We start from the raw sequence: 27,533 nt of genomic DNA on the forward strand, positions 1-27,533 counted from the left end.
CAAGCATGTATCGAAAACAACATACAAATATTTTTATGCTTAGGATTCAAGAGCCTATGGCAGTATTTTAATTATTTTATAAGTACGTGATCGTCATGTTTGCTACTTGCTGGCTTCGTTTCTAGAACCCTCTTCGTTTACTCTTTCTTTTGCGCAGTCAGGTGAAGAAATGTCATTAGTGTTTTTCTTTGTGTCTTTTGTGTATGTAGTTTTTCTCAGTTTAATTTTTCAAAATTTTGCCTCTTTTGTTTATCCCAAAACTACATTGGCAGGTTGTTGTTTTTAACTATCAATTAGTGTAATTGAATTTTCTGGTAATTAATTTGTTTTTAAGTTGAATTAAAAAAATTCTAAGTAACTTAAGCTGTATATTTGAGCAATCATCCACTATCATTATGACTTGCCTCATTTTATAGAGGGATTTTAGCTAAGATTTGGAGTAGGCATCAGTGGAGGTGAAGTCTTATTATTTTTGCTTAACCAATATCCTGATCATTTATGTAAGATATTTAATTACTTGTTATTTAACTCTTAACATTGCATCCTAACCATGGTGACTTTAATAGCATAACTAGAATAAATGCTTTTATCCTTAAATGGTACATAGATCCATATGTGTATATGTATGATTGAGACCTGCAAAATGTGGGTGGAAAAATCCCATTATCTTTTAATTCCATTTTCCATGAACTCTTGGAAACATCTTGTGTATATGTTTGTTTTTCTGTATTTATCCACATAAATTCACATATATACATCCCCCCAAAACAAAACAAAAACCTACTACCATTGACTTGATTCCGACTCCCAGCAACCCCATAGGAAAATATAGAACAGCTTCTTAGAGTTCCTTAGAATGTCAACCTGAGTTAGCACCAAACACTTAACCCAATGTGTCACCAGGGTTTCGTCACATGCATTTATTGATACATATTTGTATCAAATTAGATAACTTCTTTTTCTTTCACAGACTGGCGCAATTTCTGTCTCATCCCCGTTTGAAATAAAATACCATTGAGTGCAGGTCATCTTAGTTTATTTTTTATTAAAGATCAGAGCACTGAATCTTCAATCTCAGTTCTTTTTTTAGAAAATAATGAAATCAAAGAGTTTTTGGTTGTGTGAGGGAATGCTAATTTTAAAAATTTCTTTTTCAGGTTAGAAAAGCACCGAATGCCAGTGATTTTGATCAGTGGGAGTCAGAAACTGTTTACTCTAATTCCAAAACACACGTGACTCTTCCTGCTACACTTCCAAATAGGCTGCCAAGCCCCCCGGAACACTCTACTTCAGCACATCTTGAAAAATTAACTGGAATTTTGCCTTTGAGTAATGAGGACCAATTTAAATCTAACGGAATAGACTTAGCTAGTGACTCAGAAGGATTTAGGTCTCTAAAGCAATGTGATGGTTCAGGTATTAGCTATATAAAAAATGAAGCTTCTCCAAAGAGCTCACAAGAGACTCTATTTTCTGATAGCCTCGTCCCCAAAAATGAAGAACAGGATACATCACTTTTGGAAGAAGTCACTCCTGATCCCTATATAATGAGTCTTCAAAACCTGATGAAAAAATCACGAGATTATATAGAAAGAGAACGATCCAGACGCAGTCTGGGAAGCAGCGCAAAAAGGAGTCTTAATGAGAGTCATTCAGACAAAGAGAATGATGCTGTTCAAGTGACCGACTATGGAAAGGAGAAAGCCCAGTTGACAGGCAAAAACTCCGTCATTCCCGACAAACCAAGCCTTAACAAGTCAAATGTTCTTCTCCAAGGTGCTTCCACTCAAGCAAGCAGCACAAATACATCTGTTTCAGGGAGCTTTTCTAAAGTAGATACAACTGTACACGCTGGCCATCCAACTGTTTTAGATTCTGACTCTGCTTTTAAAGTGATTTCCACTCGTGTTCCTGAAAGTAATGTTAACAAAAGTCTTACTGGTTCATATGCCAAATTACCTAGTCCTGAGCCAAGTATGAGTCCTAAGATGCATCGAAGACGTTCTAGGCCATCATCAGCCTGTCATATACTCATAAATAACCCAATAAATGCCTGTGAATTAAGCCCTAAAGGAAAAGTGCAGGCAGTGGATTTAATTATTGAAGATACTGATGAGAAAGCAAACATACCAAAAACCATGCCAAAGTTACCACTGGATGTAGCTGAAGGTTGTCCAAGCAAGGTTTATGACCACAGAAATATGTCTGAAACCGCTGAAGAAACGACGTTAAGTAAATCAAATCAGGTATGTCCATCTTCAGGAAACCAACTAGTAACGAAAATTACTCATGGACTTGATGCCGAGGAAGGTGAGATAACATCCGATGGGAGAGGACCACACACAGTGGATGCGACCACAGGGCCGAGATCGCATGAACCACGTGGCCCCAGTCAATGTGTAGTGAGCCACAACTTTGAGACCGTGAGTGGACTCAAGTTAGCCGGTGTGCTAGAGAAAAACGACAGCCTCCAGATGGAACTGAATAAGTCTTATGATGTGAAGAACCCATCTCCTTTACTGATGCAAAACCAGAACAGTAGACAACAGTTGGGCACACCCAGGATGTCCTATGGAAATGAAGAGCTTTTGGAAAACAGTCTTGAGAAAGTTAAGCGGAAACTAGATTTAGAGATTGATAGTTTGCAGAAAGAAAACTACCCCTATGGTACAACTGGAATAGCTGACCAGGAAAGGCAGCCTTTGTTAGAGAAAAGATACCCGAAGGCCTCTGTCCGCGTTAACAAGAACACAGTGTTAGAAAGTAGTTCAAAAGGTAAGGAAACCTGGAATCACTTGATGCCTGTAAAGCATATGGTACCTTTCATACTTTGACATTTTAACAAAAAAATCCCAATTGCTTTCCTATGTTCATCAACGTACTTAGTCTCATTTATGTTATTAGCCTAGAGTTAAAAAACCCAGAACACCGAAGCCATTGTCATTGAGTCAATCCTGACTCCCAGAAAACCTCTAAGACTGAGGAGAACTCTGTCCCATAGGCTTTCCAAGGCAGTGCATCTACAGAAGCCGACTTCTGAAAAGTGGCTGTGCTGACGTGTTCAAACTACCAACCTTTTAGTTAGCATCCACGCCCGTAACCTCGATAGCATTCATTGCCATTGGTCTGGTAGATAGAGAAGCAAGTTCATGGAGACACTCACGTATAAGGGAGAGTTTTATCTACAAGAGGAATTAAACATTGAGAAAACATCCCAGCCCAGTCCAGATCAAGTCCATAAGTCCAATGTTAGCCCATGTGTCCGTTACCAATTTATAAAGTCTTCTGACTCGCAAAACACATGCAATGATGCCCACCAATGCAGGATGATCACAGGTCAGTGGGTAGAAAGTCTCTGGATTCAGTGGCATTGTAAGTATCTCAGCGCTGGCAGGGGTCTTCATGTGGCTTCTCCAGGACCCAGGGCGCTGGGTCTGTCAGCGTAGTGCCATGTGTCTTGTCAGTAGAGCGTCCAAGGAAGTGAGCAAAGAGTCTCTCCCACTTTCAAGGAGGAAAAACAGAATTCAGGAGAAGGCTATGGCCATACAGAGGCCTCATTGGCTATGATCTGATTGACAGACTAGACTCCACCCCTGCCTACACTGTTAATCCTCAGATTGACAAATGATTATATAATTACCACAATGTTTTCTTTAATGACCTTTGTTATGTAAATTATGAAGTTTTTATAGTCTAGTTGGTATTTTAGAGGAAATTATCAATAAACTTTGGGGAAAGTTCTTGCAGGAAACGACATATCATTTTAATCTGCCAGGCCATTATGATTGGCATTTATTGCTATTTTATTTATAAGGAGCACTTCATGTCACTGGATGTTCAGCAAACAATTTAACTTTAAATTATTAGAGAAAATATCATAAATGATACTCCTATTGCATCTAGTGTTACATTAGCAGCATTTTGATAAAACATTGCCTTTCTCCATTTTACTTTGTTTCATGTTTAATAATATTTCATCCCTGATAGGAAAACATAACCAGTTAATTTAAGTTCTTAGACACAGACCAGTAGTTCTCAACCTTCCTCATGCCACGACCCTTTCATACAGTTCCTCATGTTGTGGTGACCCCCCCAACCATAAAATTATTTTCGTTGTTACTTCATAACTCTAACTTTGCTACTGTTAGGCATCAGGCGACTCTGTGAAAGGGTCATTCGACTCCCAGAGGTTGAGAACTGCTGGACTAGACATTTCAGCATTTATCTTCCTGAAAAGTCCTGTTTCAATAAAGTGACACACTTTAAATATTATAGGATTATGAGGAAAATAGGGTTTGGGGAGACAGCCTTTGCCCTGCACAACAGTATAGGAGCTCTAATAAAAACAGTTGGTATCTGGGAGCCACCTTGGATCCTCCAGGTTGGTAACATAGTGTGATGACTATTCAGAATACCCCAGTGCTTCCAGAAGAGCAGGGCCAGTGGGTGTCAGGATGCTGAGGAAGCCAATCCTGGAGCCAGCTGGGCATCTGAGACTGCATTCAAGGGACGCAGTGTGGTATGCTGAGAGCTGCCCACAGCTAGCGTGCACCTCCTGAGGGAGAGAGCCCCGGAGAGATACTCGATTTGTAAAGTTTGGAAGATAGAGCAGAATGGACGCCTGCTTTCAGTTCCTTGGTTGAGCTGAGAGGCTTTCACTTGTGAAGGATTACAAGTCTGCTTTTGTGGCTTTACTTGCCTATGAAAAATTCTGTATGACAAATGAAGATTATTGTAGCCAAATAAAATATATTTAGTAAAGAATTAGGGGGAGAGCAAAGAAGTAGAAAAAAGTTGTTATTGTTGGGTGCTGTTGAGTTGATCCTGATGCATAGCAACCCTATAAAACAGTAGCATTGACCCATAGGGTTTTCAAGGCTGTGATCGTTAATGGTAGTGCAGTGGATTAAGTGTTGGGATATTAAGGATCATACCTTCCCATGGCTCTGAGAGAGAAAGATGAGACAGTCTGCTTCCAAAAAGATTATTGTTAGGTGCCATCAAATCAATTTTAACCCAAAGCAACCATATGCACAACCAAAGGAAACACTGTCTGGTCCTGGTCCTGTACCAACTTCACAATTGTTTCTAGGTCTGTACCCCTTGTAGTAGCCACTGTGCCAAGCCAGCTCTTTGTAGACCTTCCCATCTTTTTCACTGCCCATCTACCTTCCCCAGCATGTTCTCCTGGGACTAGTCTCTCCTGACAACATGTCCAGAGTGTATAGGATGAAGTCTCACTGGTCTTGCCTCTATGGGGCACTCTGGCCGTACTTCTTCCAAGACAGATTTGCTCTCCTTGGCAATCCATGGTACTTTGTCAATATCCTTTGCCAGCACCACACGTCAAATGCATTGATTCGTCTTCAGTCTTCCTTACTTAATGCCCAACTGTCACAGCATACCAGGCAATTGAAACTACCATGGGGTTTGCTCCGGGAGTGGGGAAAGGTGGCAAGGTGTGTGCCGATGTGAGAAGAGCAGCGACACAAGAATGTAGTTAAATGTGAGACCATTTATGTCTTGATCACGTGATGTCGGATCAGAAGCGTATTTTAAAGTGATGGTACAGGATGTGAGCATTATAGTGAGTTTCTGAAAGTTGAGAGGCCATGTTTCTTTTCAGAAGGTGAGATCTTAAAAAGCAAAATGCTAGCTTTTGAAGAACTGCGGAAGCGGCTGGAAGAGCAGCATGCCCAGCAGCTATCACTGCTCATAGCTGAGCAGGAGCGGGAGCAGGAGAGACTGCAGAAGGTGAGGACTGAGATGCAGGGCCGGGAGCGGGAAGGGGAAACAGCGGGCCGCCTGTGGACCTTGGTCAAGCGGGAGACAAGGTGCTTTTCAGCGCTGCATATCTGAATGTAAGGTGGCGGGGGTGTAGTGTTTGTTTTTGAGGCCCCTGATTTTGATGCATGTCTGATATTTTTTACTGCCGGAGTGTGAGGTTTGTTATTTAGATCCTGATCTGAAAGTGACTGTGTAATTTATCAGATGGGTGCATAATTAAATTTGTGATTCAAAACTTAATCATTTAAAATGAACTTTTATAAGTAGACCCCAAAATACACCTTCCGCACGAGCTATATCCTGAGAAAAAGGACACTTGTTTTAAGATTATTATACTTAGTGTCTTATATTTTAGATATATTTTAATTACCGTATATACTAGAGTATAAGCTTGCCAGAATATCAGCAAAGGCACCTCATTTTACCACAAAAACTGCATTAAAAATATCCTGAGAAACTCGGCTTATACACTAGTATATATAGTATCTTAATTTGAGGGAAGACAAACTAGACATTTGGTAATGTACAGCTTTAGGGGATGTAATTGAACTAAAAATCTCACATGTTAAACGGTTGATCTTCAGGAAATAGAAGAGCAGGCGAACATGTTAAAAGAGAAGAAGGCAGTTAGAACAGCAGGCTTGGAATTGGACGGTAACACTGCGGTGGAGGTAGAATGGAGACGAATAAGTGACTCTGGCTTGCTTGATCCGATGCTGTCTCAAGTGGATTCATTCCATACTACAAATAATTCTGGTAATTTTAAGATAATGTGGGGGGCAGGTATTCCATGTTCAGCCCACTGCTCTCTGCCAGCAGCTTAGTAGTCAAGGAAAACTGATAGCCTCTCAGAGATCAGTGAGTGAGCAGGTGTTCATGAGAAAGGACCCCTCGGTAAAGATTATGTCAGGACTTGGGCTCAGAAGCCAGTCTGTGTTTACCTGTGCAGCAGGAGACATGCTTCATGTGAAAACACAGTTTGCCACCTACCTTCCCTGTGATCTTGAGTTACATCTAATCCCCGGTCTCTGTAAGGGCTTAGATTCACATCTTCAATTATCTTACGATGCTGTTTGAGTGAAAAGAGCCATCTGCTACATAAGCTTGCAGCCCATAAATATTTGAAGTCTGCATGTGGTTCAGTTTCAGGGACAGCTGTTATTCTAAATGTGTGTCACAAGTGCTTGTTTGAATGTTATGTGTATTCTGCCTATAAGCCATCAAGTATAATGTGTGCTTATATGTATATTTTTCCAGCTTTCACAAATTCAGCCCTACAACATAGCTTTGGTTCTGCAAGTGAATCGTCGTTCTACCTCTGGGGATCATCAACTAGCGGCTTGACTAAAATCTCCGTAATAAGACCCTTTGGAAGGGTCAAAACTAGATGGTCTCAGGTAGGCAAATTTAATTATGCTTACATAATTATACTGTATTCAAATTGTATGTATTTCTTTAGAGGGATATCATCTTAGGTTGTGTAAATGAGCATGCATATTTTTGTTTATACAAATAGCTTTTATTCAAGATGGCACTACATAGAATATATAAATAGAACTTTAGTTACTAGTTTTGGTTATTTCTAGTTAGTAATTTAGTTCGTTGACTATAATAATTAAGAAAACCAGTCTCTAGTCTAATGCTCGTAGTGTCGTCGTAATTGTTGGGCTGTTAACCACATGGTTAGTAGTTCAAAACCACCAGTTGTTCTGTGGGAGAAAGATGAGGCTTTCTACTCCCATAAAGAAACTCATAAGGGCCATTCTCCTCTCTCCTGTAGGGTCACTATGAATTGGAATTGGCTCAACAGTGAGTTTGGTGAGGATTTGCGTCTAATGCATAGGTTCTTTAAAAAAAATTATTTTCTCCCTCTTAGGTTTTCAGTGCAGAAGTACAAGCAAAATTCAACAAAATAAGTGCAGTCGCGAAAGGATTCCTGACTCGAAGGCTCATGCAAACAGAGAGGCTGAAGCAACTTCGACAAACTGTGAAAGTATGGTCATTGTGACATTTGAACTGGTAGACTATATCAAAACCTAGTAAAATGGGCAGTTTTAGAAGGCTAGTCAGGTGCCCAAGGGACCAGGTATAAGGCACCATGCAAAAAAAAAAAGATATAAGTGTGTGTATGCATGTGTATATATGTGTATATGTATATATGTATGTATATATATGTATATATATATATCATATTAAATGAAGGGGGAAGTGCAGAGTGGAGACCCAAGGCCCAAGTGTCGACCAATGGAGATCCCCTCATAGAGGGGTTTAGGAGAGGAGATGGGTTAATTAGGGTGTGAGGTAGTATCGATGAAGAACACAGCTTTCCCCCGGATCCTGGATGCTTCCTCCCCCCAACTACCATGATCCGAATTCTACCTTGCAGGGCTGGATAGGACGGAGGCTGTACACTGGTGCATATGAGGGTTGGAGGTACAGGGAATCCAGAGTGGATGATGCCTTCGGGACCAGGGGTGTGGGGGACGATGCTGGGAGAGTGGAGGGTGAGTGGGTTGGAAAGGGGGAACTGATTACAAGGATCCACATGTGACCTCTTCCCTGGGAGAGGGACAGCAGAGAAGGGGGGAAGGGAGACTCCGGATAGGGCAAGATATGACAAAACAACGATGTATAAATTACCAAGGGCATATGAGGGAGGGGGGAATGGGGAGGGAGGGGGGGGGGGAAAAGAGGACCTGATGCAAGGGGCTTAAGTGGAGAGCAAATGCCTTGAGAATGATTGGGGCAGGGAATGTATGGATGTGCTTTATACAATTGATGTATGTATATGTATGGATTGTGGTAAGAGTTGTATGAGTCCCTAATAAAATGTAAAAGAAGAGAAAAAAAAAAAAGAAGGCTAGTCATCATCTTCACATAATGTAAATAATATGTAAATGAAATAGTTTGTATATTCTGAATTTTTGGTCTCAGTCAAGTGAGTGTTGTTTGAATTCTTAGTAGTTTATTTTTAACAGTTTCACGGATGCGCAATACACATATCATACATTTCACTATTTCAACCACATTCATCAGAGTTGTGCAGCTGTCACCACTATCAATTCCAGGATATTTCTTCTTCCTTGTGCTCGTTGTTGTTCGCTTTCCATTTCCTGCCCACCTCCGCTACCCTGTCCCTTTGAAACTATGAATCTATTGGGCTGCCTCTCCTGAGTTTCCTTTACAGAAAAACATACAAAACCAAAACAAAACACAAATGGCCCAACCACAACCACAGAATGAAGCAGCAAAATCTTAATCACAAACAAAACTTTTTTAAAAGGAAACAAAGACAAATTAAAAACTGGAACAATTACACATTGGATCAGTGACAGGGAGATCAGATCAGAGGTCACATTTGGACCTAACTGCAACGGCAGCTGTCCCCCCTGCAATGTCTTCTATGTGATTAGACTGTGACAGACAGCAAGCTGTATGCTTTGCTAAAGCGAGTAGAACACGGTAAGCAACTTTGAAAACAATGCAGAAGTTTCTTAACGAGTCAAATGTATGCCTGGCAGGCAACTCCCAACTATTTACTGACTAGAAAAGACAGCATGTGTTCATATGAAGACTTGTACATGGTGTTGTATGAATTTTATTTGTAATAATGCAGAGCTAGAAACAATCCAAATGTGTAACGGGTATGGACAAATTGTCACATACCCATCCAATGAATAGAGTTCGTCAATAAAAAGAATGAACTACAGATAAACACAGCAACATGAATCTCAAAATATTCTTAGTGTTCTTAGTAATTTGTGTTCTTTGCAATTTTAAAATAAATATTTTACTGTAATGTGGGTGTAAGTTTACAGAGCAGATTGGTTTTCCATTCAGCAATTTATTCCCATTTAGTTTGGGAACTCTGATGGCAATCCACAAAATGTAATAACACTCTTGCCACTCTCTGATTTACCATTTCTGTTCATCCTTTTCTATCCCTTCCTGTCTTCTGAGCTTTATCCTTGGGCAAATGTTACACTCTTGATCTCATGGTTGGTGGTTCTAAGGAGTGTGTACTGCCCTGCTGTTATTATTGACTTCTATTCTTGTCTGTTGGGGGACTGGAAGTGCAGCCATAGTGGCGAGAATAGCAACAGGTTTGACGGGCGTCTTAAGAGGTTTTATCAGTTTGTCACTATAGTAAGCCTGTTTGGTTTGTTTTGATTAGAGGTTTGTTGCAGTTCTTTCCTACTGTCACCAGGACCTTCAATTGTGATTTCTTTCAGTCGTTGGTCGTGGTAGCTGGGCACCCTCTAGTTCTTCTGATTTCAAGATTATGGAAAGGAAGGTTTGGGTGGTCCCTTAGTCCATTGATCCATTAGTCTTCTTTGCTCCAGATGCAGAGAGACCAATAGTTGTGCCCTCAGGAGGCCGCTCATGAACTTTTAACCCCAGTAGCTACTTACCAAAGTAGGACGTATAAAACTGTCTTTGTTGACTCATTATGCCTTTTGATCTTGGTGCCCCCTAAGACTATGGTCTTGAGTCCCTAGGTCCAGTGACTCATTCCTTTAAGGTATTTGGTTGTGGCAGAGTTTTCCTAATTTTGTCCCCTGTATGCTCTACTATATTCATGGATATATTTTTACAGTATGTGTACGAGGGACTTCAAAAAGTTTGTGGAAATGTTCCATTATCTTTGAATCCCACGTTATGGGATCCCACGAACTTCTGAAGCCCCTTGCAAATACCTAAGAGGACAGATCCCGTCAAGCCTGTATGATCGTTGCTGCGGTCCCATCCACCGTCCCGCCCCTCTTCAGCTTGGTGTCCTCTGTGTCCACTCAGGTTATTGTTATGACGGTCTCTGAAGGATGGGGTAGGGAGTAGGATTCGCCTTTACTGCCTCGACTCTTGTGCGGCATCTGGCTTTCCTTTGCTTTGATCCCTTTGTGCCGCCCCTTGTGCCTTTTGTATACCACCTACCCTTTCATCCAAGTCAACAGACAGGTATCTTCTCGTTTGCGATTTCTCCTTCCTTTCATCTCCCACCTCTGGTAACCCTAAAGAGTGTTGCTCTCTCTGCATTTGAACCTTTTCTTGAGTTTTAAAACTAATAGTGGTCTCATACCACATTTTCCCTTTTGTGATTGATTTCATGCTGCATAATATCCTCTAGGTTTATTCACGTTTTGAAGTATTGTTTCAGAGATTCAGCATTAGTCTTTCCTGCTGTGTAATAGTCCATTAAACCCTAGCTTATCCTTGCCTCTGTTGATGGGCATTTTGTTGTTTCCATCTCTTTGCTATTGTACTGTTGCACTGAACAAGGGTATACATGTCATGCCACGGCCCCTAGACCTAGTATTGGGATTTCTGGATCATATGGTCTTTCTAGTCCCAAATTGTAGTAGCTGCACCCTTTTACAGCCCCCCCCCCCCCCGCCCCAGCAGTCGATGAGGGTTGTTTTAAAATGATGTCATTAATGCTGGGGTGGGATCACTCTCATCATAGTTTTGTGTCTCTGGTGGCTTATGATTGAAGGCATTTCTTCATGTGTTTATTTGCTGCTTGGATGTCTTCAATGGGGAAGTGTCTGTTCATGTCCTTTGCCCATGTTTAAAATTGGATTTTTTTAAATGATCATTTTGGATTTACTAGCATATGTGATCATGGATTTTTATAAAAACGTGGTTTTTGAAGGGTTATTTTTTTCCCTTAAGGATACTATGGAGTTCATGCGAAGTTTTCAATCAGAAGCACCATTAAAGAGAGGAGCTGTGTCTGCACAAGACGCCTCCCTTCAAGAAAGAGTGTTGGCACAGGTAAACACCTATCTTGAAAGCTTTAAGACATGGGAGTGGTCTATTCTTTATTAATTACTGAAGTTAGGTTTTAATTAAAATATTAACCTTTTACTTGAACTGAATGTGTTTAATATTACTGAAGTCTGATCTCATCTTTCTCCACTCCTACCCAATGGATACCCTATTTTCTTCCTTTTGAACTTAGTTGCGAGCTGCCCTGTATGGTATTCACGACATATTCTTTGTAATGGATTCAACGGAAAGAATGTCTATTCTACAGCATGACCGAGAAGTTCAAAAAGAGAAAATGCTCAGGCAAATGGTATGCTACCTGATTTTCTTTTTCTATTTATTTATTTTGCTACATGATTTTTAATGAATGAGCTCCTTCAAGATTTGGTGGTTGTGGTTGTTAGTTTTCCTTCAAATTGGCCTTCAATTCATGGCAACCCCATACACAACAGAACAAAACACTGCCCAGTCTTGTGCCATCTCCATGATAAGTTGTGTATCAGATCTTTATGGTTGACGTTGGCTGATTCTTGGAAGTAGATTGCCAGGACTCTCTTGATAATTTATCTTCGTGACTGCACGTGAATGCACTGGCCTAAGCTGATTGTGGGCCTCCCATGTGGAAGGCAATGACTGGTCTGGGGCTGTTGATTCTAAGTGCCACTCCCTACATCCAAGCCCTCCCTATATTTATACAATACTGATAGCTCCCAAGTGTACCAGCGACATTTAAATGCTGAGACAGTTAAAAGAAATTGGGGTAAGAATGACGTATTGTTTCCTATTGTATTTTGGAATTGAAGCTTTAACTGTTCCTTGGTTGGCTTATGAAAACCATCAGCTACGATAGATTGCATTTTTTTGACACGGTCTTGGAATATGCCTTCTTTTGTCTGGAAGTCAGAACTAGGAAACTGGCTCTACATTAAGTAGAAATTTAAGAGAATGAATGTTAGAAGTCTGGTTGAATCAGTGTTCTTTGGCTGGTAAAAGAAAAGCAAAATTTGTATTATTTCATTGGGAAAAGTAAGGTAGTGATTTGTTTAAAACTCCGAGTACTTCACTTCACAAAAACACCACTCGCTACCATCCAGTTAATTCTGATTCATAGTGACCCTGCAGGACAGTGTAGAACTGCCACTGCGAGTTTCCCAGCTGTAATTTTTTACAGGAGCAGAAAAGCCTAATATTTCTCCTGTAGAGCTACTGGTTTGAACTGCAGTTAGCAGCTCAAGGCATAATCCACTATGCCACTAGTGCTAGTGCTTTGCTGACTTTACAAAAATTTCAAGCTAAAGACATGGATACTAGCACAGAGAAGCTACTCTCTTAATTTGGGATCATCCTGTCCGATGATACCATGGTACTGTACTGTTGATACTACTGGAGCCTTATGTCACATACATATGTGTTTCTTTCAAAGGATAAAATGAAAAGCCCACGAGTAGCTCTTTCAGCTGCAACACAGAAGTCTCTTGATAGGAAGAAATACATGAAGTAAGTTTTTTCATGTCATCCTAATGAATTATTAGTAAGCCAATTAATTTTAGTTATGCGTTAGTCTATTTGTGTATTCACATTAGAAATAAAGGACAGTTATGTTTTCCATAATTAAAGTAATATAAATTCATTTTTATAAAGAGATTAATTAAAATCAGGCAGTAGAATCTAATGACTAAAATGTCAATGTTTAATGGGCATAATTGATTGCCATAAAAAAATCTTTCTTAGAAACAGTTAATTCCCATATTCAGTGTTTAATTTTATCTCTTACATATATTCTATTTCTGATAGCTGAAAGGCTTCATGGGAGGAAAAATTAATGGAAATAATATCTTCATAACTATCTTTTTAAAAAGTCTGTGAAAATACTCTTTAGTAGGCTTGCTGTAGATCTGTAAGTAGTGTACCAACTTGTTTTTTTTTAAAATCATTTTATTGGGGGCTCGTACAACTCTTATCACCATCCATCCATCCATCCGTCCATTGTGTCAAGGACATTTGTTCATTTGTTGCCATCATCATTTTCAAAACATTTTCTTTCTACTCGAGCCCTTGGTATCAGCTGCTGATTTTCCCCTCCATCCTTCCCTCCATCATGAACCCTTGATAATTTATAAATTATTATTTTGTCAGGTCTTAACACTGACCGATATCTCCCTTCACCCACTTGTCTGTTGTTCATCCCCCTGGGAGAGGGTTATATGTAGATCATTGTGATCGGTTTCCCCTTTCGCCCCCTACCTTTCTCTTCCCCTCCTGGTATGGAGATTCTCCGTATTGGTCCTGAGGGAGTTATCTGTCCTGGATTCCCTGTGTTTCTAGCTCTTATCTGTACCTGTGTACATACTCTGTTCTAGTCAGATTTGTAAGGTAGAATTGGGGTTATGATAGTGGAGGGGGAGGAAACATTAAAGTAGTAGAGGAAAGTTGTATATTTCATTGGTGCTCTACTGTACCCTGACTGGCTCGTCTCCTCCTCATGACCTTTATGTAAAGGGGTGTCCAGTTGCCTACAAATGGGCTTTTGGTCTCCAGCCCGCACTCCCCCTCATTCAAGTAGTGTACCAACTTCTAATGATGATTTCCTCCTATCAGCCTGTAGCACATTTCTAAGCATGTGTTCCCCCTTCCCTCAATATCTTGTTTTTGTCTTTGTATTGCATTAGAGCCTCTGAAATGGGAATGCCAAATAAGAAAATTCCTGTTAAACAAAATCCTTCTGAAACAAGGTGAGAAAAACAACTCAGTTTCAAATGAAGGGTTACTTATTTTTCATAAAAGGAAATCTTTATAAAACCCAAGCTTCCTTTTGTTGGCTTTGTTGTACTTTACATCAAAAGAACATTCCCTACTGGGTTGGATGGTTGGGGACTCAGGACACACCTGCTCCTCTAGTCACATGTCAGGCCAGATGATGTTCATGGAGTTCAGGATATCCAATCTCTCTCAGAAATTTGAGCCCCTTCTCTCTTTAGTTTGCTCCACAGTCCAGGGGGGTCTTTGATACCGACCTGCTTTTCACATAAAATAAGTGATACATTTCTTTCTTAAATATTAGAGTATAAAAGTTGAGTTATATAAAGATGAAACTAGAAGCGTAAAGAGTAATAGCGCACATAGGACATCTCTTTCCTGATAACGACTTTAGGTTCTTGGTGAGCAAAATATACATACCGTATTAATATTCTTTAATGAATGTGCTTGCCTTTCTGGTAATAGAGGAACTACATGCTTAATAGGCCACATCGTTGCACAAATGACTCCCACCTCAACTACTGAAAGAATACTAGGGGAAGATGGGATTTACTTGTTGGTTAATTTTTTTATTTACTTTTGTCAACAGAGTCCTTCAGCCAAACCAAGGACAGAATGCACCTGTTCACAGGCTACTTAATAGACAAGGGTGAGGATGCCACCGAGATGGGTTTATCAAAATAACTCAGATCAAGAATAGCTTCGACAGGAAAAAAATAACTGTAGTGCTCTTTACATAAAGAATAATTATTTTTCAAATGTGATTTGTTTATAGTATTAGGAAGATCCTTTAAAAGTTTTTTTCTAGATTTCTTTTTGTCTCCAGAGACAACCCACTGGACATACTGTTGGGTATTATGCTTTGGTTTTCATCTTCCGTTGGCATGTTTTTACCATCCACTTCATATTGTTTTATGCATTATTTAAACAAAATCCCTATAGTAAGTTCATTAAAGTGATGATAATCGACTGGAGCAAAAGTTTATAGCTTCCTTACTGTGTACATGCATGAGACTTATATTCTTTTTTAGGCATTGAAGCGTTTAGACAGTCAGTGCGGTTGCTTTCTTTTAATGTGGAACATTTGGTCCCTAATGCAAGTGACTTAATCATGTTTTTATGTTCAATTAGAACCCCTAAGAGTTCAGTGAAGGGGGCTGTGCAAAGTAGACAGAAGCCTTCCCAGAGCAGAGTGTCTAACCGAGCGCCCGTGTCAGGTGTGTAGACAACCATCTCTGAAGCTCGCTCCCAGAAACAGGGCACAAGCTGCCCAGCTCCGGCCTCACTGCCGGGATCTAGGGCCTGTCTCTCCTTGCCACCTCGGTTTTGGCATATTCACAATCATTCCTATTGGTAAGCATTCCTGTATTTTGTTGTTGTCAGGAAATCTTAGTAAGACTGTGGGTCTCCAGTCTTGACTTCTGTAACTATTTCATGGAAAACTGATTTTTTTTTTAATCCTAAATATGTGTAGTATTACTCAGGCTTAAATTTAAAAATAAACAACCCCCCAAACCACACATTTTTATGAACGAGTAAGACATAAACATTTGATACTTAGCTGTTCAAAATTTGTCTGTGGCTATTCAGCTCTGGGGAAGAATATCACCCAGAATTCTTTGCATGTGTATATAGGTTTGAGAGATTTCCTCTCTTGACCACAAGAGCATCTGTGAATATGCCAAGTGGGAGGGGTAGAGTTGGCCCCTTTTTTCCCCACTAACCTTTTGCTCAATAAGAAACTTGAGCTAAGTCTGAGTGGTCATTATTTGAGGATTACATAAGGACTGAATTTTAAAAGTATAAAAATTGTATTTTTGGGTGGCAAGAAGACAAACTCCATGTTGAGCTAATCCAAACCTCGTAATCTACTGCTTTAATATTTTCTGTGCTCACTAAAAATTGTTGATCCAGTGAAAATGCTTGGGAACGCTTTGCTTTAACTATACTGCTCTCTGCACATTTAACAGAACACCTAAATTAATCGGTGGGCCTTGAAGATTAAATCTTTAATCAATTCCAATCTTCCCATTAGTACACAATTACGTCTATTTAGAAATTGTATTACAAAGCAATTCCCCAAATTAGGAGGGAACAAACAACCTGGGAAGTTTTTTTATGTTCTTGATTATATTAACTCAAAAAGAGAACACGATATGAATCATAACTGTGAAATGATTACTTACATTTTACAAGTATATAGTGATTATTGCTCAGAATGTTGCTACCTACAGGATATTGTAAAAGGTCATCATTTGGAAGTCACTTCAACTGACAGTTAATGAAGCTGTCTGAAAGGGAATTAGATTGCTAAAGATCCTGCTTTCTCCAGAGGCAGCCAGGCCAGCTAGCTTGAAAGTTAACTGTTTTAAAGAACCCAGTTGAAGCACTAGATGCTGTGTTTGTCTGTGAAGTTATATGGAATTTACAGACATTTGAAAGTTTTTCTCATCTTAGTGTTAAATATTGTGATAAATCATAGCTAATTGGCAAATAGTTGAAACTTAATATGTTTTTCTAACAGTATTCATTTGCCACTCTGATCACTCTCCATGTTCTTTTCTCATACATTTCATCTTGCCATTCGCGAACCTTCAAGCCACATACCAGTAAGAGTTTTTGTTCAGTGCTTTTCGTCATTTGGTAATACTCAACAGTATAAAGGATGAACAGGCCGCCATTGCAGTTCTGAAGGAACTACTGAATCTCATTGCACTGCAATACTTATTAAGGCAATCACCCTGGAATTAACATGTCCACCTAATATGTATCTAAACGAGTACCAAAATTCTTATTTTTCTTAAGATGTATTTCTATATGAATACATATTTAGATAATTGCAAGAGATATGCTTGCTCATTCGATGTTTTGTGCGTGAGAGTTTATAAGGAAATTAGAAACCACTAGCTAAAGCAGAGTGGGAGGTGGTACAATGCAAAATGCTTCCATGGAGGAACAAGGCTGGGGCTTAGGGTTTCAGAATCTTTCCTTCCAGTGCTGCCACTCTGGAATTTGGCATGTGCCTTCTCCGTGTCCATTTTATTATCTACTGCTGGATTACTGAATGTAAGGATTAAATGAGATGATGTTTATTGCTTAGCTCACTGCCTGGTGATACAGTGTGATATCATCATAGAAAGACTTAACATTGAGAAATAATAGTACGTTTGCTCTATTTTTAGGAGTATATGCAGGAAAAATCCAAAGAAAGCGGCCAAATGTTGCGACAATTTAAGAAGACAACATTCACTAGGATGAAAAAGGGAAGCTGTTATTCATGTTCATTTTCCCCATCACAGACCCTGAAACATGGATGTCAGAGGGCTGAGCAACTGTCTGGATAGTTTTATCAGTTTCCCACACTGCTCTTCAGAGCAGGTTTGGTGGAGACAAGTGAATGGTTAGTGATTGCCACTTATCTGTGTTTAACCTATACTCACATGAGCTTGTTTTATAAATGTCTACAGAAACCCTTTTTCCAAACTTAAAGGACATTTGGTTTATTTTATAGGTTATTGAAAAGTTGTGACAAATTCTAACTAATCTCTAAACATAAATTTCATTCATCTCTACATACTAATTAATGACTTTCATAAACAGATTAGATACTGTTCTAATTAAGGAGAAATTGCAGAAGCACTTCCGGCCTGGTTTTGTAACTTACAATACTTACAATTCTGCATATTCTTCGACTCACAGTATAGTCACAGAGGATACAACTTTTGCCTGCTGGCCAAGGATGGCGCTGTGGGGCTGTGGGTCACCTTAAGTACACATACTGTCAACAACTAGTTGTCTGTGGAAATCATTGGTTTCACATAGATTACCCAATACCTCAAACTCCTGGTGAGCATTTCCACTAGACTTTAAGCTCCTTTCTTCAATGGAGGGTAACAGATTGGAGGAAGATGGCACTGTCTTCTTGAATGTAGCCCTGAAGAATTCTTTGTGACATCCATTTCTGTAAATGAGAATGACATGTGGCATGCAGTAACATTTTCTATTTAGCCCACATATTTTGTATCTCTAGAGTCTGATTTTTCTAGCATGCTTGATTGAGGAGAAAGTAAAGGGCTAGCTATATAGGGTAACAATTCAGATTTTCAAAGGGAATAATAATACTAAGGGACTTCAAAAAGTTGTGGCAAAATAGAACAGGTAATTGAATTTTTCCATGAAATTTTTGAAGCCCCTTTATATTATCTTGTTGAAATTCTGCATTCCTTAGTGCTATTAATGATTATCTTTGTTTTTTATATCACTAGTATGTTCATTAAAAATATAAACTAACAAATGTTAACAAGTAGGATTTCATGAAGGAGAATGCCTCTACATCTTATCACACCATTTCCAAAAAGGGCTTTATGCTTCTCCCTTAAAGTTGGAATTGTGTACAATGATCTTTATAACTTGAATTTTAAAGAGATACTGATATTTGAAAACAAAATTATAGACATTTTTAATATCCCTTTAAGAATATGGAGAGAAAAATTGTTTTTTTTTTCTCTTCAATTTTCTGGTCCACTTAAAATTCAATCTTTGCATCCAGTTACAGACAGAAAGTAACCACTCTGGGTGTGAACTTGGTTTCCTTTTTTGAGGTGTGTCATTGACTAAATGGGTAAACAGGAGCTTTAGAGGACAGACGACACGTGTGTACCTGGTTTAAAAATGGCAAAGTATAGGAGATCACAATGTTTGTTTGTTTGTTTTTGGTGACCCCAATGTGATTAATATAAGCCATGCTCTATCATTCTGAAAACTCAGGATACAGCTTACTCATATCATGGGTCTCTCCAGTAAGAAAAGTAGATGCTAAAAGTTTTGTGTATGGTCATTAGCTGAAACAGATAGTATTTTAGAGAACATTACAACTAGTTTTTGATTAAGGATGGGAAACTTGAGTGTTTTTTTAAGTTAAACATATAAAGCTTGCGTGTTTTACACATTTTTAATATTCATAGCTTTTTTTCTCATAAAAGTGCCAGATACTGTTTTGTGTTTTGGTGGAATTTTATTTATATGTTATTTTTATTTTGAGTGGAATGTCCATTAATGTAAATTATATTTATTTTTATACTTTAATTTTCACTAGTTTTGCTTCTAGGCAAAAGGCAAAATAAACTTTTCATTTTAAAGAAAATCTGATTTGATCGTTTTATTTACCAAGGAAAGGGCTGTTAATATTTGAAAGTATCTGGGAAAACCATAAATATTGTGATCTAATTGTTTACAGTTAAGTCTCATGAAAGTATATCCCACCATGTAATATAGACCTACACCCACACTCACTATCTAATATCCACCCTAAGCCTTCTTTTCTATCTAGGGTGGAGGAGAAATCCCTTTGTCAGCCATATTTAGGCCCAACAGCCCATTTAAAGACTACTTCCATTGTCTGTTTAGTCTACACGACAGAAGGAGGTGCCCTCGTGGTTTAGGAGTTAGGCACTTGGCTGCTAACTGCGGGTCCCAGGTTCAAAATCACCAGCAGAGAACTATGTGGCAGCCTGCTTTGGTGGAAAATTACAGCGTTAGCAACCCTAGGGGGCAGTCGACTCCCTCTGTAGGATTGCTGTGAATGAGCGCCGACTGGGATGCCTTTTTCTTAGTTCCGGAGGAGCTGTGGAGCTAGTTCTCAAAGATTTCCGGCCTCAGAAACCCTGTTGTAGGGTTGCCACGAGTCGGATTCGACTGCACGGCAGTGGGCTTAGAAAGCGTTTTGATGAGTGGGTGTGCCTGACGCTGCCTAAGAGCAGCGTGGGATAACCTCTAGCTCTGTCTCCCTAAGTATGAAGCACCGGTGCAGCTCCTTGTGTATCACAGGGACTCCCCCAGCAGCAGCACTGAGCAGAATCTGCATGTTCACACGCTCCCCAGTGGTCCTAAGCACAGTCAACGATCAGAGGCACTGCATTATGATACAGTGAGGGTGGCGTTGTGGGCTACACACTGGAATGGGAACCTAAGGTCAGCATTTGGCAAGCACCAACCACTGTGAGGCAGAGAAAGATTTACAGCCTTGGAAACCCAAAGGCTAGTTTTACTCCGCCCTCTAGGGGCGTTTTGTGTGGAAATCAACTCAGTGGCAGTGTGTTTAGATCACAGACGAGAGATAGGAAGCCATTCTTTTAGCTGCTACTGAGTGCTTATGGTATGCCAGGCATTTTATTAGCGTCTGCTCATTTAATGAATGAAGACACTAGGCTGCAGCCAGGTACACTGCGAGTTAGGGCTAGAGTACATAGGAGAGGATACTGCACCTTCACCAGAGCAGCTTGCTCCATGACCATATTCTGTGCGGAGAGGCCCCTGAGAGTGAACAGAAGTGCCTTGGTGCAGGTCTGTCTCATGACCTCAAAGTGAATAGGCTCCCTACTAGAATGATTAACCTAGGAGTCACTATGGTTTGGGGTCGAGTTCAAATCCCAGCTCATGCCTTTAATAGTTTCTTCATAATAGACAGTACCCACCCGGTACCCACAAAACCCAAACACACCATCATCCACTGGTATTTATTACCATTGAGTCAATTCCGATTCACAGGCCCCAACTAGGATTTCCTGAGGCTGCAAATTTCCTGAGGCTGCAAATCCTTACAGGTCCAAAGATAAATGGGGTTCCGAGAAGGTAACTAGGAGCCTATATACATCTTTACAGGAGCAGACGGCTTCAAGTCTGTGGGTTCGAACCACCCAATGTTGCTGTTAGCAGTCCCAAACCTAACCCTTCATGATTCCTGCAATGGGGGAATCCCACCTGCCACTGCCATCGAGCTCGTTTCTACTCAGAGTGGCCCTATCTACGATTTCTGAGGCTTTATGTCCCTACAGCTTACCTGATTTCAGACCCTGATAAAAGCCAACGCAGTGCCGTAGTCAATGCCAACTCATGGAGACCCTAAAGGCCAGGCTAGAACTGCTCCTGTGGGTTTCCGAGACTATTACTGCCTGGTCTTGGCAAAAGGGACTCCATTTTGAATCTGGTGCCTTCAGCTTGGCTCTCAGAATTCACCTCTCATAGACCTCCCTTTCACTGACCTCCCTCTCTCACTGATCTCCCCCTCCCCTGCTCAACCTTCAAATTCCTGGAGCCAGAATGTTTTCTGAAGATATGCACACTCCAATCTAGCCGTCCTTGGCATATAGATAAGGTCAAAGACCTTCTCCCTTCTGAAGCACCTGTGTGCACAGATCCTCCCCAGCTTGGACCCTTCCCAGCTGTGCCTGCCAGCAGGGGTATAAAAACCGCAGCCTAAATTTCCCAAAGCGCGGTTTCAAAGGCTCAATTCCCTGAGTTGCTGCTGAATCCACCTGCAAGCCTCCCAATAAAGCCTGCTTCTAAATTTTTCCGATTGGATCTTTGGTTCTGTTTCGCGCCCCAAAATTCCTTACAATTACTTTACCGGAAGTAGATTACCTTCCTCTTTATCCCCGGCTGCTGGTTTCAAACTGCTGACCTTGCAGCTAGCAGCCCAACACGTCAAGCACTAGGCGGTGACAGGGAGGCGTAAAGGGAGAGTGAAAAAGGCAAGGAAAAGAATAGTAGGACACAAAGTTTTGTGGTCCAAGTAATAACCGCCTTCCTAAAAACATGGAGGTTTGCCAAGAGCGGTGGCATGCTAACCCTGTTTTTCCCTGCCCTGTAAGAGGTGGTCAGCGACGGGAGAGAGCACTGGGCGTGCCCAGTCTGGGGGCGGGGAGAGGGGCGGGGCCTGGAGAGGGGGCGGGGCTCGCCTCACGGCAGCGGAAGCCCAGCGCGCCGTTTCCCGCCCACAGACGGTCGCACGTCCCCACCGCCCGGGTGCAGTTCTTTCTCCGCCCCTAGGGGGCGAGGCGGGCCCGACGCCAACTGCCCCTCACAATCATGGCGGCACCGAGCTCCAGTGCCCGGCTTCCGGGCGCACGGCTGCCCCTCACAGGCATGGCGCCAGAAGAGGACGGAGCGCGGCTCTGCGGGGCGGGCGGCTGCCCCTGACATGGCACCGAGGGATGGCGTGCCCTGCGCTCGGCACGATGGCCGGCTGCCCTTCGAGGCGCCGGTGTCGGAGGGCCTTGGTGCCGCGGGAAGAGGTGGCCGCCCCTCACAATCATGGCGCCGCCGGGCGGGCCGCCGCAGCCCGGGCCGACACCTGCCCCTCACAGTCATGGCGGGCGGGCGGGGCGGGGCGGGGCCGGGCCTGCACTGGAGGAAGGGGCCGCAGCCACGGTCGGGGGTCACGTGACTGGGAAGATGGCCGTCTTTCCTTGGTAAGGAAGAAGTGGCGGGTGGGTTTGGGAAGGGCTATTGTTCCTGGTTGTCTTTGGGTCGGCCTGTCTGTCTGTCTGTCTCTCCGTGCGTGTGGGTGTAAATTCCGCTCAGTTGGGCATCTCCGGTTCGTCTTGGCCACGGATTCCCCGACCGTTACCCAGAGCCAGGGGAGCTCCGGGCTCTCGCCGGGTCTGCCGGTTAGCCGCTACCCGCACGGGCTCGTCCCCATTCATTCTCCCGAGAGCTCAAGGGCCCAGGCTCCGGCGTCCCCAGTGGAGGTTGGCGCGGGGTCGGGGGGGCTGGAGGAAGAGAGGTGGGCCCAGCCTCGAGGGGCGACTTGAGAAATCGGACTGCTAAGTCCATTTCCGGGCTGGTCAGTCCTGAGGACACTTGGTTTTCTCACCTGTAAAGTGGCCACTGCTTAATCCACATTGCTTGGAGCCTGCGGTTGGCACAGCTCGTCAGAAAGCCCCGCAGCCTAACGGAGGAAGACCTACATGTTCAAAGACGATCATTTCGGTGAGGCACCGACGCCCCGAGGAAGGCTCAGGGAGGAAGAGAGTTTTCCACTGGTCTGGAGGAGGAATAGCTTCACCAAGCAGGAGGAACGGACGCGTGTCAAGGCTGAGGGCCCTGTCAGGGGTGTTGTGGCTGTGACAGAGCTTCAGATTACCATGGTGACAGCTGTGTTTGGAGAATTCAAGTTGTGATGTTAATAACAGGATTATTTAGAATTCTCTGGGAATGCGAGATCGCCCCTGCATCACAGAAAATTGACGTCCCAATTCCCCTAAGCATCCCCCACCAAAACCCCCCACCAAAACATCCAAACTTAATGGTGAATTGGTTCCTGTAGGTTGCTATGGATATGAACCTTAAGCCTTAGGCAACCACTAGTCTACTTAATATCATTATAGTTTCCCATTTTGGAAAGTTCATATAAATGAAACCATATGTTATATGGTCCTTTGAGATAGTTTTCTTTCATTTATTTTTGAATAATATTCCACCATAGATCACATTTATTCATCCAGTTGATGGACATGTGTATTACATGGATCACTTTCGTATGGTTTCCTCAGCGTGGTTTTATAATGCTTACAGAATGATTGAATGGGCATCTGCAAATAAGGTGCTGTGACCCACCAAGAGGACTGACAGCCTGTTAATAATGCAAATATGATGCACAGAATCGTGGTATGGGAGGATTTGTTGACATTTCCAGTATAATGAGAGTGATTTGGTAAATCATAAGTAAAGTCATTGATCTAAAAAATAGAAAGTTTCCTGCCCACCTTTAAAGAGCATGTGTATCCATCACCTGGGGCATCTTGTTACAGATTCTGGTTTTGTCGGTCTGGGGCTGCCCAAATGGCTGCATTTCTTAGTCTTCCAGGCGGGTGTTCCTGCTGCTGTCCTAGGGACCACACTGTGGAGTCAGGAAGGCAAGACAAAGCCAGGAGTGAGGACTGAAACATTTGTCTTTGTCTGTATCAACTGCCAGGGAGCCAAACGAGTATTTCTTATTGCTGGTGATTAAAATTAGCGATTTTTTCCCCACCACATATATAAACTATACAGCAATAAGAACTTTGTTAGCAGGGGAGCCCTGGCAACGAGGTGGTTAAGCCCTTGGCTGCTAAGTACAAGGGTGGTGGTTCGAATGAGGTGGGGACTGTTTCTGTAAAGATTGCAAACTTGGAAAGCCTTTGGGACAGTTTTATCCTGTCCTATCAAAACCCTCTCGAGTTTTGTTGGCAGGAAGATCAAAGTAAGGATTTTTGAGAAATGCCCACTGGAGGTCGCTGTTAACCTTTCCAAACAAAAGCCAACCCAGGCACTGGAGAAAATAAACTTCTCAAACTATAGGAAACATGAGGGTCAGAGAGCAAATTTGAGGAAATACAAGAAATGACAGGAAGTGAAAACTGAGTTGTTTGCCATGGGCTTTCAGAAAGAAAAAATTTCTTTTCTATTTCCTTTGTTTTTTATTAATTTTTTCTTTTCTATTTTAAGACTCCTAGAAGCAATGCTTTCTTAAAAGAACCCCTTTGCATCTTGCTTTTTTAACATAAAATTAATTTCAGAGCTTAATCTTTTTTTAAAAAAATAGACAATTGTTGCTTTAAAAAAAGTTTTATAATGCTATTGAGTTTCAGGCTGCCTCTGTTGGAATTCAGCTCTAACCACCTACAACTCTTCTCACCTTTGAGGGGTTTCTAACCTTCACAGCCTCAACTTCTCCATCTGAAAACCAGGCACGATCACAGTACCTCCTCCATCGGGTCGGTTACACGAGGAAATGGAGGTAAAGATAGTGGAAAATAAAACAAAACCACACACCAACTGCCATTGCCGCCTAGTGACCACCCTATACTGACAGAGCACAGTAAACTGCACCGTGGGGGTTAAAAATCTTTACAGAAACAGACAACCTCATCTTCTGAGGAGCAGCCGGTGGGTTTGTACTGTCGACCTTGCAGGTAGTAGTTGAAGCCACTTACTGGTAATTCACAATGCTTACCCCACTGTGCCAACCAGGGCACCTTTAGCCAAGTAGCCCACTGTGATCGAAGCTAATTGCATGCATGGGGACTCTGAGGGACTCTTTTGAGGATGTAAACCTTTATAGGGACATATCAGCACAAGTTGAATGAGCACTGTCATTTAATGGTTATATATATCCAGTTGTCTTGGCAGAGTGCCTTTCTCAGCTTTTCAAGGGTCTTGGGGGCCATTGGAGTTAATAGCTATTAATTATTAACCCAACCCAAATACTGGCATCAAGTCCATTCCAACTCGGGGACGCTATAGGACAAGGTAGAGCTCCCCTTTGGTTTTCCAAGAGTAGCTTTATGGACGTGGAGAAGCCTCCCCTCTCCTGAGGAGCGGCTGATGCTTTAAAACTGCTGACCTTGCAGTTAGCAGCCCAACGTGTTACCACTACACAACCGGGCCTCCTAATTGTTAACACACACTAATTAAAAACACATTTGACACTGAATTTCAAGTCATATTACAGTTTCATTCATTCTGTTACTGTGAATCTTTCAAAATGCTGCCTTTCTTGACAACTGAAAGTTAAGCGTGATCTGAAAGATAAAAGTGTAGCTTGATGTTGACAACGTCATCAGCATGGCTGTTGCTGCCTAGGAAGGAAGGGGCTTTAAAAGGTTCATGGATTTAACCCGCTGCTTCAAGATATGAATGCGACATACCAGCATGAAGCAGGGAACCAATAGAGGTGTTAGGAGCCAGCCCCAGTCCCAACTAGGTGGACAGTCCCCCCTCACTCCAGAAGAATTTACTTCAGAGGACAGCACTGAAGCTACAGCTCAGGGAGAGGGACATGTCTGATCAGAGCACACAGGAGCAAATGAAGGGGGAGGAAGAGAGTGGAGCACATCCTGGCCCACCAAACCTTGAGGATGATGTCCCTCCTCGGAGCAGCCAATCCACAGAGAGGACCATATGGCTGGCCCCACTACAAGACATGACATCCCTCACTGACTCATAGCCCTACAAGGGACAACACTGGAGACACAGTGTGGGAATTGCACCCGATCTGATCCCACCACACCGAGAAAAACATTAAGAGTGGGCAACAGAACAAGGAGAGCAGAGCAAGAAAGTCTCGAGGGAATACCAAAAATAGACTTTAGTCCCAGGACATGACATTCCCATCAGACTAGACGGGAAAACACATCTAAAGGTCAACAAACAGACCTGGAACTACAGGTTTTTCTCTTTCCTTTTTTTGTTATTTTTGTTGTTGTTCTGTTTTCTTTTGTTGTTTTGTTTTGCTCTGTCTTGTTTTTTGTACATATTATCTCTACAGGTCTGTCTGGATAAAATAGGCAGGAGAAACAACAGACTGACGGGGGGGGGGGGGACGGGGACGTGGAAGAGGGGGAGGTAGGGAAAAGGAAGTTGGTGTTAATCCCAGGAACAAGGGAACAACAAATGATCCAAAATCAATGGCAAGGAGGGTGTAGGAGGCCTGGTAGGGCTTGATCAAGGGCAATGTAACCAAGAGGAATTAGTGAAACCCAAATGAAGGCTGAACATGATAGTGGGATAAGAGGAAAGTAAAAGGAAAGAAGAGGAAAGAACTAGGAGGCAAAGGGCATTTATAGAGGTCTAAATAAAGGCATATACAAATGTAAGTATATATATGATGATGAGGAAATACATCTATGTACATATATTTATAGGTTTAGTATTAAGGTAGCAGATGGACATTGGACCTCTACTCAAGTACTCCCTCAACACAAGAACACTTTGTTTGATTAAACTGGTATTCTACAATGCTCACCTTCCGGACAAGATCACGGAAGACAAATAGGTATATAAGTAAAGGTGGTGAAAAAAGCTGATTGTGCCCGGCTATTAAAAGATATAGCATCTGGGGTCTTAAAGGCTTAAAGATAAACAAGCGGCCATCTAGCTGAGAAGCAACAAAGCCCACATGGAAGAAGTACACCAGCCTGTGTGATCACAAAGTGTTGCTGGATCAGGTATCAGGCATCAAAAAACACAAAATCATGTTGTGGATGAGGGAGAGTGTGGAGTGGGGACCCAAAGCCCATCTGTAGGCAACTGGACATCCCCTTACAGAGTCTCAAGGAGGAGACCAGCCAGTCAGGGTGCAGTATAGCAAGGATGAAACATACAACTTTCCTCTAGTTCCTTAATGCTTCCTCCCCCCACTATCATGATCCCAATTTTACCTTACAAATCTGGCTAGACCACAGGATGTACACTGGTACAAATAAGAACTGGAAACACGGAATCCAGGACAGATAAATGCCTCAGGACCAATAATGAGAGTAGCGATACCAGGAGAGTAAGGGGAAAGTGGGGTAGAAAGGGGGAACCGATTACAAGGACCTACATGTAACCTCCTCCCTGGGGGATGGACAACAGAAAAGTGGGTGAAGGGAGACGTTGGATGGTGTAAGACATGACAAAAG

The 27,533-nt window shown here is 41.9% G+C and overlaps 2 protein-coding genes across 5 annotated transcripts in view; both read left to right on the plus strand.

Annotated features, from left to right (window-relative positions):
- Positions 1-19,453, plus strand: part of CCP110 (centriolar coiled-coil protein 110) — a 31,355-nt gene extending 11,902 nt beyond the window's left edge. For 3 of the 4 annotated variants that reach the window (XM_075564569.1, XM_075564570.1, XM_075564571.1), the window contains exons 4-15: positions 1,158-2,775; positions 5,627-5,754; positions 6,372-6,543; positions 7,045-7,184; positions 7,664-7,780; positions 11,458-11,559; positions 11,747-11,863; positions 12,977-13,050; positions 14,223-14,285; positions 14,900-14,959; positions 15,442-15,527; positions 17,493-19,453. In XM_075564569.1, the coding sequence (XP_075420684.1) occupies positions 1,158-2,775; positions 5,627-5,754; positions 6,372-6,543; positions 7,045-7,184; positions 7,664-7,780; positions 11,458-11,559; positions 11,747-11,863; positions 12,977-13,050; positions 14,223-14,285; positions 14,900-14,959; positions 15,442-15,527; positions 17,493-17,545 (2,730 nt within the window). In that variant the 3' untranslated portion in view covers positions 17,546-19,453. The remainder of the gene's footprint in view (positions 1-1,157; positions 2,776-5,626; positions 5,755-6,371; positions 6,544-7,044; positions 7,185-7,663; positions 7,781-11,457; positions 11,560-11,746; positions 11,864-12,976; positions 13,051-14,222; positions 14,286-14,899; positions 14,960-15,441; positions 15,528-17,492) is intronic. The other variant, XM_075564572.1, reaches the window with a different exon arrangement.
- Positions 19,454-22,250: 2,797 nt separating this feature from the next.
- VPS35L (VPS35 endosomal protein sorting factor like) overlaps positions 22,251-27,533 on the plus strand; it is a 119,273-nt gene continuing 113,990 nt past the window's right edge. Inside the window, exon 1 of the mRNA XM_075564573.1 lies at positions 22,251-22,559. Coding sequence (XP_075420688.1) covers positions 22,402-22,559 — 158 coding nt within the window. The 5' untranslated portion in view covers positions 22,251-22,401. The remainder of the gene's footprint in view (positions 22,560-27,533) is intronic.

Source organism: Tenrec ecaudatus, chromosome 12 (genome assembly GCF_050624435.1).
Source record: "Tenrec ecaudatus isolate mTenEca1 chromosome 12, mTenEca1.hap1, whole genome shotgun sequence".
Lineage (NCBI taxonomy): Eukaryota > Metazoa > Chordata > Mammalia > Afrosoricida > Tenrecidae > Tenrec > Tenrec ecaudatus.